Source organism: Pezoporus flaviventris, unplaced genomic scaffold (assembly GCF_033815535.1).
Source record: "Pezoporus flaviventris isolate CSIRO_AGI_PZ_B2104156 unplaced genomic scaffold, CSIRO_AGI_Pfla_v1 ptg000037l, whole genome shotgun sequence".
In the NCBI taxonomy this organism is placed as follows: domain Eukaryota; kingdom Metazoa; phylum Chordata; class Aves; order Psittaciformes; family Psittacidae; genus Pezoporus; species Pezoporus flaviventris.
The window spans coordinates 2,917,585-2,928,944 of record NW_026892585.1 but is presented as its reverse complement, the minus strand read 5'-3'; the positions used below and the strand labels follow the sequence as shown (position 1 = coordinate 2,928,944).

General features: G+C 48.3%; 1 protein-coding gene across 4 annotated transcripts in view; it reads right to left on the bottom strand.

Annotated features, from left to right (window-relative positions):
- Window positions 1-1,370: 1,370 nt before the first annotated feature.
- Window positions 1,371-11,360, bottom strand: part of ULK4 (unc-51 like kinase 4) — a 195,509-nt gene continuing 185,519 nt past the window's right edge. For all 4 annotated transcript variants that reach the window (XM_061464467.1, XM_061464466.1, XM_061464464.1 and 1 more), the window contains 2 exons: window positions 4,541-4,629; window positions 1,371-1,533 (listed from right to left, as the gene is read on the bottom strand). In XM_061464467.1, coding sequence (XP_061320451.1) covers window positions 1,449-1,533; window positions 4,541-4,629 — 174 coding nt within the window. In that variant the 3' untranslated portion in view covers window positions 1,371-1,448. The remainder of the gene's footprint in view (window positions 1,534-4,540; window positions 4,630-11,360) is intronic.

Here is an 11,360-nt window from a genome sequence, read left to right as displayed (position 1 = left end):
TTGCATTTACTTGGCTCTCCTCAGAGGAGCCTTCACTTACCATAGGCTGGGGCAGGAACTTAAACCCATTTTCAGAGGTCCTTGCCTGTGTGTAACCGATTTCTCTTGTGGCAGCAGGGAATGTGGTTCTTGAACCACTAATTCACCTCTGCACATCTGTACAGCGCAGCTGGCACCGGCCTCTGCTGTGAGCACGAGCTCCCAAGCTGTTCTTCAGGGCAGCAGTTTGCTGGTGGAAGGTCAGAGGGGCTCTTGGCCGTACTTAGCATCCCAGGTTCCCGGGAGCTGGACAAAGCTACACAATGGACTGTCCCCTCTTGCAGAGCAAAGGCCCTGCAGCTGCAGAGGGACAAGTCTCACCCAGTTAGCTTGGTTTCTCTTGGCCACACTCACACTGGACAACCATTACTGTAAAACACTTCACCAAGTAATAGGCACCATTTACTTTCCCAATTCCTAGTAACTCCAGCTCTAATCCCAGGTGTTCAGCTAATGTAAGAACAATTCCTGTCAACCAGACACGGCAAAATCAGTTGCTTACCTAGGGCTGCTCCCCTCCACGTACTCCACAGAACTGGCTGTCCAAGAGCAGGATTGTAGAAGCAATGCTCTGTAAGGCATCTGTGTTGGGGAGGTGTGGCAGGAACAGCGAGGTGCTGCTTGGGAAGTGGAATGTTAAGGAAGAAGGGGATGGTAGTACCAGTTTTAGCCATGCTCTGCTTGTTCAGGGTACGTTCTTAGCACTCTGGAACTGCTCTCTCTCAAGGACCTTTCAGAGTGCCAGCTTTTGCTGTCAGGCTTGTCCTTAACTATTTCCAAGCCAGAACTCCAATCAGGAGCTGAGGATACCATTCCACCAGTGCAGCTTAAGCTGTGTAGTGCCAGGCAGCAGAGGGGGGACGAGTCTCCCAGTAAAACCCCATGCTACTGGGTAAAAACCTGATCAAAATCACACCACATACATAATCCATGCACACATCCTCTGTGTGATTCTGGTTCTGTGAGGAGATGAACAGTGCATCTTTCCTGATGCAAAGGTATTGCCTGGAGCCAGTCACAGGCATGCAGTGACCCCTTGAGATGACAGCCGAGGCAGTCACTCGGTCCACAAGACACAAGGAACATTTCCAACAGCAGCTTAAAACAGTGAAACGCTTCATGTCTGTATTGTGAAACTGCATATTTAATTAACACTTCAAACTGGCTGTCAAATACCTGCGCTCCATCACGTAACGCCAACAAAGTAAAGCAGGAACCAAGAATTCATCTATACAGGGGTTTAAAGACCAACCAACCCCCCTGAAACCTCCCAGACTCACACATGTGCCTGCACACAGCCACACCTGAGCTTGCTGTGTTAGTTGGGGCTGCTCTGCTCATCTGGGGGTGTTCCTGCAGCGCTGGTGCTCAGCATCACACACAACTTGTGTGTCTCAGGCACAGCCGGGTCACTTGGTAGTCTTGATGCTCTCATGTCCCACCATCCTCAGAATTTCAAATGCCAAGGAAGCCACAGCAACATCAGCGTGAGAGCTGGGAATTAAAACCATTAACACCAGTTAGACATCTCTGGGGGGGAAACCTTGTTCAAATCCCACATTTGCCTTTACGCCGGACAATTCCTACTGACCATCAGCTGCTCTCTGTACCCTGCACTAACTCCCAACCGTGGATCCTGCCCTGTGGCAAATGTGGTGTGAAGATGAATTTCAGCTCAAAGGCACAGTGACTGCTACCTCACCCGATTGCTCTGTACAAAGACAACATCGCTTATTGTGACCCCATGAATGTGCACACAGACGCTTCCAGCTGGACAGAAAGAAAGATGTGTTTTCACACACACATCCAGCAACTGCTCCCCCCCATCCCCTCCAGCTCTGCAGGTCTGAGACTGACTGGTGGGGCCCTTTGCTTCCTCACCAAAGTTTTCATTATTATACGTATTTCACCTCATTTTCCTGTCTGGAAACACATGTTTTTTCTGGCATTGGAACAGAGGCTCTCACACATTACTGCTGGTCCACAGGAACAAGTCTCTAGGCTACCATCCTTCACCTTTAGCTTAGAAAGGCCGCTATCAGATCAACCTGCAACTTCCTTGGTTGCTGCTAATGACAAGCACCTACGGACACTCCATGCTTTGGGGAATGCAGAGCTAGCCAGGAAGTCCAAATGCTCACTCCACGCTGTGTAAGCTGCTCTTAATGAGCAGCAATTTAAACCAGGAAACTTGGTTATCTGAAACAAATTCACCCTGGCAACTGCCTTCGCTGAGCAATAAATGGCTACGATCCCACGTTTCACAGTGTGGCTTCGGTTCCACGTAGCTGCTGAAGCAGAACAGGTTGGTTGTGTGTCACTCGTAGAACTGCCTGCTCTCATGAGACGAGGCTGTTATCACGACAGAGACCGGCAGCAGGAGAGCACCCACAGCAGCTCACGGCCCCAGCAGTGCCCCTCTGCTGGCTCCTGACCGCTTGGCTGGCGTCCTCCTCCTGCCATGCAGGCAGAGTGGGGGGTCAGAAACCTGCCTGATGGAGTGAGCACGAAGGCTCCTCAACCACTTCCCCCCAGTGATAGGATGTCTGAGCCTTGGGAGCATGGCTTAGATCCAGGATCTCTAAAACACTTCCAATTCTGCATGGGATACAGCGAGGCTTCTTAACCGAGTTCAAAGCACAACTGAGGAGACCAAGTTTATTAGGTCACAAGGAATACTCCAGGGAAGATGGCAGAATATCCATAGCCTCCCTAAACAACAGCTAAACCTGCTAAAGTTTGCTAATCCCAGCCGCCTTCCATCTGCCTGTTGCCAGTTTGTCCACACCTGAGTCCATTACAGCCCCAAGATCCAGGCTGAATCCCTCTGTTTCCTCTGGAGGCAAAGGGGCAGGGACATGTGCTCCCTAAAGAAGGGGAGGAGGGGAAAATAAATCTCTGAGCTCCTGGGGGCTCCCCTGCTGCTGCTGCAGCGTGGGAGCTGGGCACAGCTGAGGAACTTGGCTTACCCTCATGTACAATAGGATCATGGAATCCCAGACTGGTTTGGGTTGGAAAGGACCTTAAAGCTCATCCAGTCCCAACCTCCTGCCATGGGCAGGGACACCTCACACCAGACCAGGTTGCTCCAAGCCCCTGTGTCCAACCTGGCCTTGAACACTGCCAGGGATGGGGCAGCCACAGCTTCTCTGGGCACCCTGTGCCAGCGCCTCAGCACCCTCACAGGGAAGAACTTCTGCCTTAGATCTAACCTGAACTTCCCCTGTTTTAGTCTGAACCCATCACCCCTTGTCCTATTGCTACAGTCCCTGATGAAGAGTATCAATTGTCATTGGCATCAGCTAGAATTCGGTCTACTGGGCATCCTGTCTCAAATAAGAGTGCTCTTTATTTGGGGTTCTGCAGTACGTGGTTTCCTGTTTCTCTATAGACAACAGACAATGAGAAGAAGCCAGGAAAGCAGAGCCAGAGAAATGCTAAAAACCAGTGAAACCCTAAAGGAGAACCCCCTGTGCTTCCTCACTGTCACCTTCACTGGTGTTGCCTGTAGCCTCCCTTGGGGAGAGCTGACGTTTTTCACTCAGATAATTTCATGTGTCACACGAACCCCATGAGTCAGCAGCTGAGCATGCGAGAGGGATGCGGACTGTTCCCAATAGGTTCGGTCAGTCCTCGGTGTGCATCTGCTTACCTAGTGTAAGTTAGGGGGTTAGGGTCCCGCATCCCAACATTTACTTCCCACATCTCCCCTCATCCCTGCTCCCTTCCCATACAGGGTACACCCTGACATAATGTGGAGGAGCCAATTTTCCCACACAACTGACCCATATAAAGCCTGCCCTTGGGAGCACAAAGAGCACTGAAAAGATGATCTTAGTGTTTCCAAACCTGATCCATAAACTACAATTTATTGGGGAATTTTAGCTCAACCAGGAGTAAAATAGAATCATGGAATCAACCAGCTTGGAAAGGACCTTTAAGCTCATCCAATCCAACCATTGCCCCAGCAGTGCCAAGGCCACCACTAACCCATGGCACTGAGGGCCTGCAGCCTAACAGCCCGCGGCAGGAGTCTAATACTTGTTTTGAGGGGCAGAGAACAGTAAAATCCATTCATCCACATGTCCAAGGGGGATTGGATGAGGGAAGGTCTGTGGGAGATGAGCTGAGGTTCGGCCGGCTTGCTGGGACTAGCACCTCTGTTCTTGCCCTCCCCTCAGCCACAGGTATTCTTGAACACAAGCAGTTTTGTTCCTGTGCTGCACATTTGAAAGTAATCAGCACCAAACACAATCACTTTAAAACAGGGCACAAACGTCACATTGTGCTTGTAGCCCACTCCATCACTGCCCAGTGTCCGGTCACAGAGACCAAGTGTTTGGAATAAGATTGTATATTCAAGAAACGAGGTTAACCATGGCCAGAGACAGGAACCTGAGCAGCTCAGAAGGCGATTGATTACAGGTGAAGACCATTGCAGACAAAGCAGGAGGCGAGCACTCTCAGCCCTGGAAATTCCTAGCAGCCTGAGGGGCCTCACCTGGCAGTGTGGGCCAGGCTCTCCAGGGTCTGGAGAAGAGCATCACCATCATTCTTCAGGCTCTCTGAGCGCTTCTCGTTTGAAGTTATCTGGAACGAAAAGAAAGAAGCGTTATCAAAGGCTCAGGAGAAATTCCTCTCTGTCATTTTTTCTGTGGGGTAGGGGAGAGGGAAGCAAGTTGCAGCATTTAGTACAGTTGCAAATGGAATGTGACATTAAAGAGACCCAAGAGAAAGTCCCTTTTACTGAGCAGGACTGACTTGTAGGCACAGACCATCAAAAATACCTTGGCTTCATTAACAAGACTCACTCTTGCTCTGAGTCCCTGTACGTGTGCAAATTCACACATCACAGTCTGCCAGTCCTCATTTCATCTCTCGCACCAACACAAACACAAGTCCCATTTAGCCTGAATTCCAGGGAGATCTTGGGGGGGCAGGTTACAACATTCATTTTCATGTCTCTTTTCAGGGAAAACCTCACCAAGCTTGTACAGCTTTCAGATCCAGACGTGTGGAGCTTCTCCGAAAGAAGCCAGGTTACAATCCCTGCCCCTCACCACTCATTAGGTCTGTTACCTGCACAGGACTGTCGCCTACAGAGCAGGGCACGGAATGACCAAAGCAACTTCCCTCTGGTGTCAAGTGAAGCCTGACTATAGCTGATTCTGCTGCTGGCGTGTTCCATCACAATAATCTGCAAGGACTGATTGTTTCTCCAGCCTTAAGCAGTGTAACTACACAGCTCCAAGTGCATTTCCTGAGCAGTCACTAAGCAGGTGAATGGGAAGGGTAAGGGGGACACGACGTGAAGATGCAGGGCACTGTGGCACAAATGGACACTGAATACTCAGCAGTTTGCTGAAGAAGCTCTTGTACCTCCAAAACTCATCGGGGAAAGGGTCTGCGTGTCAGGTCCTGCTTGCTAAGGTAAAGAAATCTTGGCTGCAGAGAAAGGAAAAGAGGAGGACCAGAGCAGCTGATTGTTCTGATACTGGAGGAGTTAACGCTTGAAACGACACCTTCTAATCCCCAAATCTGGCAAGGACTTTTAAGCTTCAGCATGCTGTGGCTGGCCCTGTTTACCATTGATCAGGCATCTGGGCGATACGCCTTCACATCTCCCTCTTAAATCACAAGAGAAGCTGCATTTACAGCTGCCATCCCCCCGTGATTTATCAGCAGCGGTTCTGCAGTGGTGTCACTGCATCTATAATCACAACATCCTGTAGTTAAGCAGTAACAGGGAACTGGGACCTGTCTGAAGTAAACTACACTGCACCCTGTGTGTTGGAAAAACCCAGCGATGCCATCACCTGAGTACAAACCGCTGCTAAATCCTGATTTACCATCACTCATCGTGAAACCATTTTACTCTTTCGAGGTTCACATCTGACCCTTTCACTTTATGTCTCAGGAATCCGCTCTCTGCACTGGGGAAGGCACCGAAGATGTTTTGTCATCTGGGTTCTGAATGGGAGAACACCACCGCAGGTAACAGCAGCAACACAGCTGCAATACAGGGGGGAAAGTGCTTTCACCACAGGACATTGCAATCTATTCCTAAAGAGGGCTCAAGCCTCTACCACACACTTCCCCGTAACTTCTGCAGCTCACCAGTGGCTGCCACGCTCTTTGCACTCGCCACATTCCTGTCTCTTGTTTCTCCTCCACTTTAAAAGAGCCAGAGGTGACAGGGGAGGAAGGTCACTAGGGCTGGATCGTGCTCCATGAAAGTGCAAGGTCAGATATAGGTTACAGCTATCTTTAATTCCAGTGCATCCTAACTCGTGGATGCTGACACCTGTACCACCCTCACAGTGCTTTAACAACTCAGTCCCTGTGTATCATACAGGGATGGAACATTCAAAACAGGCTCAACTGTAGAACTTGGTAGCAAGAAAAAGCTTTTAATTCTACAGTGCTCTATTTCAAACAGCAGCTCAGTCCACCTGAGTCACAGGGTCTGCCTACAGCCGAGTTGTAGCATGCCTCGTGCCATTATTATGAATGTATTTGTGTGAGTACAAAGCATTTGAGTGGATTAAATGGCTTTATATGCACAGAAATGGTAACAGACAGAAGCAGAAGGACCCATGAGATCATCTACCCCATATCCCTGTTGTGTTTCACTGTCCAGAGCAGCTTTCAGTCACAAGCAATGGGCTTCTGCGATACCTGTCCAATAGGGGTGACTCCACTAGCTAATAAAATACTCCAATAAGATCCTTTCAGAAGTAAAAGTGGTACCACGAGGAGGGGAAGGATGGGGCCTTTAACACCATGAGCAGGCTGTTTAAGTCAAATTTCGGATGCATTTTCTTGACAGCATCAACTAACAGCTTCCCATGAGCTGAGGGGTGTTGGTGGAGAAATACTGCTGAAATCCCTGTTCACTTACTTTGTTATCTCCTTCTACCCTTCCATCCACACCAGTTCTAGTTCTCCTTCACTTGGAATTTCAACAACCGCTTTAACGATCGCCTATAACACTGCTGTACGTTAGGGCTGGCTACAACACATATTCAATGACATAATCAATAGCTATTCCTTTAATTAAACACGTAATTACATCTCAGTTTAGTTGTACGCTCACTGCAATGTAACAAGAATTTCAACATGACTTTTCTTTACTAAGCCAAGAGCCATTCAGCAGCTTTCCTCTCGTCAGTTCTAGTTCAAGGGTGAGCCCTAAGGAGCACCGTAATGGATAGGTGAAGATCAGTATTCCCTGAAATTTAGGGTATTTCAGGTTGCTAAAGGCGAGTGCAAGTAAACACAATGTAAAACATTCTCTGGAAGATCCCCTTCACTAACAAACTAAGGAGGTTTGGATCCTTGGTCAAAGAGGTGATTTTTGCCATTCAAGGTTCAAGAAAGCACGAAACTTGAGGGCAAATGACTTTTCTTAAGGCTGGTTTCATAATGCTGAACTGCTTTCTCTGGTTAAGTCATAACTCATGACTGAGTTAAATGACCTAAGCAGTAAATTACTCTCTCACCATTTTGAAGAGAATGAGACTCCTGCTTTGCTGAGGTTTCCAGTAACCTGTAAGCTTGATGTCTGTGAAATAAACTGGGAAGTGAGGCACAACAGCGACCGAGTAAAAATAAGCAGCTTTGTACTTGAAACAAGTGAAGTGAGTGAAGAGAGGCCCCGAAGCACGTTCACCTTCATCTGCAAGTGCCATCTTCTCAAATAAAGAACTGCTGCAGGTGTTTGCCATATCCATGCTCAACAGATGCTTTCCTCAAGCCAACAGGCTGCCCAGGGCAGGGCTGCAGTCACCGTCCCTGCAAGTGTTCACACAGCGTGGAGACGAGGCCTCAGTGCCATGGGTTAGTGGTGGCCTTGGCAGTGCTGGGAACGGTTGGACTGGGTGAGCTGAAAGGGCTTTTCCAGCCTGGTTGGTTCTATGAATCTATAATCATCGTGCCTGAGCACACAATCAAGGCCTTTCATAAATGCTCTTTCTCACATAATGGCTTTTTCTTTTCCCCAAGCACACATTTTTACCTCATGAAGTGATGCTTCTTTACTTTTTCCTCAATATGGAATACACTTAAGCCAATTACCTTTGTAGGATTAGTTAGCTCATGTTCTCACCCAACTTTACCAGCTGGCTGAGAGCATCCATATGGGTGACATGGGACCTGCCATGGGCTGCTTTATCAGAACCACCAGACATTGTAGGCCCAACCTTAGCATCACTTACATATCGAAAGATGCTGTGAATAAAGTACCACTTATTCCTAGTTAGAGGCTTCTCTGTGAATGGGAATTGTATCTTCAGCTAAAACTGCAGTAAAACCAATCAGAGAGACACTTTTTCCTGTGTAGGACGTGAGTGTTCAGGATGCTAAAACCCCACAGAATTAGAAGAATTGCCCTCTAGACACTATTTCAAATAATGCCTTCATTGTAAGTGCTGTCCCCACAGTTTTAAATGTGCATCTCAGGCTTCTCATTCCTGCTTCCATCTTTGCCTGGCCAAAGGCACTGCCAGTATAGGACACAGCACCTTTCATCCCCACCCAAAGCTCCTCTTTCAAATGCTGTCTGGGGTGGTGGTGACTGCAAGTTGGTGGCTGTTCACAGCTGCTCGGTGTGACCTTACTCCCAGCTTTAAGGAACAAATGTCACAGAAGATGGTGGTGTCAAAAACATCAGCTATAGCTGATGTGACAGCCCAGCAAAGAAGTCAATGGGATGGTAACTTCGGAAGCGAAGCACAACGGGCTGGAGGAGAAAACCTTCCGTGTTGTGGCCCATCTTATGCTTATCCCAGGGCATTTAATGGTACTTTTCCTCTCAGGCTGTCCGCACTGAGCTGTTCACAATCACTGCAGCAATCAAATCAAACACATCCTTTGGCTTGTCATTCACAACTCATGAAGACATGGCCAGAAATATGCTGCCATTCCCTCTTAACGGAGGAGCAATAACCAACATACAGCAAACAGGCACATGCAAGTGAGCACTTGTGTGAATAAAAAACCAAACAGATCCATTGATCATGTCTGAACTTACTAAATATAAAGATTCCCTTCATTAGAAATCCCTCTCCAAGCACATACATTAAGCTGCCAGTGCCTAGAGGAGGTATAAGAAATGGATGCACCACTTCCCATGATGGATCAAATGGATCCATCACTTCTGTAGGCCTGCACACTTACTCTTACAGAGTCACGTAGCTTTACCTTTGTGTAATGAAGGGCCAGACCCACTAAAGCATTTGGAGCCTCTAAAGTAGCTGCAGAGTAGAGTATTAGAGCTGTAATGATTATGTTTAAGGTATCAATGCCCAAAGAAGAATCCTAAGAAGAGCCCCAGATCCCTGCACAGTGCATGGGGAGTGTGCAGCTACCAAAGGGCACGGAAACCTGCACGCTGAGCATGAAGTTCTCCAGATTCCCTTTCCCCTCTGGAGCTCAGCCTGCTAACACAGCAAATGAAAACTGGTGCAGACACCACAACTCCAACCTTTTCTCAGTTCCCCTGTGCTCTCCTGTAGCCTTCTGCCCTTTTCCAGGTGAGTGAAGGTCACAGTTTGCTGCTGTGGCACGGCTTCCACTGGAAGGGGAAAGGCTGGGAAGTCTGGATGGTTCTCATGTAGGGGGTGAATAACATCATGGCACAGGGACTCAGCAGGGTATCTGCTTCATGTCCTCGGGCAGGTACGTGCGACTGGACCCTTCACAGCACTCAGGTGCAACCCATTTGCACGCTGTTTAATGAGAATGAATGGCACCTCTTGCCAGGCAGTGCAAGTCAAGCAGAGGAACACCTTGAGATTTGTGCTCCCAAAGACACCGCGCACCCCCTACCATGGCCACAAGTTGGTTTTGCTCTCCAGAGTGTAGAAGAGCTCATTCTAAGAGGGTAAAAACCTTCCTGGCATCCCCCCCCCCTCCATCACGGCATGCTTCCTTGCTCCTCTTTACAAATGCTTGAGCTGGAGTGAGCCAGACACAGACCGTGTGTGTGGGAAGAACAAATCAAGTCAGACAAGTTCTATTTACGTTACTAACTGCCAACTCACTGGAACAGGCCTGAGCAATGCTGCTGGACCATAAAAACAAGAAAGGAAAGTTACAAAAGCATGAGTGTGTTCCAGGTGTGCTTTGGCAAGCACATTGCAGCCAGGGATTGCCGACACACCATTACAAAGACTTTGTGGCCTCCAGATCCTGCAAATACATGTGAAAACAAGCAGGTTTCTGTGACAGAAACCCCCCTGCATCAGACAGCTTAGCTCCGATTTTGCAGTTTTTATCCCCCCTTTATGGATAGGATTCTTGTTGCGCTGGAGTCAGCAGCAAACTCCTTTTGACTCTGATAAGGCCAAGCTTTCACTCGACAGGTTTTGTCTTCCCATTTGTATGTGTGTGCAGGTTTATCCCAGGTTCAAAGCCATCTCCACTGGTAACTTGGAATCATACCAGTTTCCCGGCAGTCTGAAAGCCACGCTGCCTCAAGCACTACTCACAGAGACACAAGGAATGTCTCCCACACGCTGTACGATGGTTAATTGATTTTGGATGTTTCTTGACACCTTCCACTTTGAGGCCATTCTCTGCCCTTCAGCTTATACACAATGCGCACAAAGGCATGCTCCATGCTTGTTGGAAATTGTAACATTACCAACTCGCAGGAGCATTGTCTAAGCATACGAGGAGATTCATAAAACCTGGGGTAATTATTGAACACTGCTCTCTGTCTCGTTTGACTTCTTTTGCTTTGGTTTCTGTTACAAGCAGTGTTCTCAGCTCACTTTCAGAGATACAAGATGTCTTTATAACCCACAAAATAGTGCCGTTTCCAGCCTCTGTAACCAGTGAGGTTAAAATATTTGACTTAACAGAACTGAAGAGGGCAACTTCGACACATCCACTAGACCCAGGTGTCCACAGCAGCTTCATTAGCAAGCAGTGCTGTCTGGCAAAAGATGTCTCAAAAGGAGACTTCCACATAGTGCTGCAGTGCTGACAAGTTATACATGCCCATAAGCAAGCCCAGCATCAATATGGCATTAAAAACAAACACTTGTCACCCTGTTGCTGGTGATCTCATTTGCAAACACAGGTTCATCTGTCATCTGCATGCCAACGACTCCCTGAGGTACCACTTCAGACTGGTTTTGCTCTGCCCAAACAATGATTCCAGCTGGCCTCAAACAGCAGCTTTAGCAAAACAAGGCCACACACTGAGCTTATGCAAACCCTGCAAGCCCCTCAGATCCCTCTTCCTGCAGCTCACCTTGCTGGATCCGAGGAGATCCCAGATACACCTCACCCTGATGGTCTCTTACAGCTTTCCC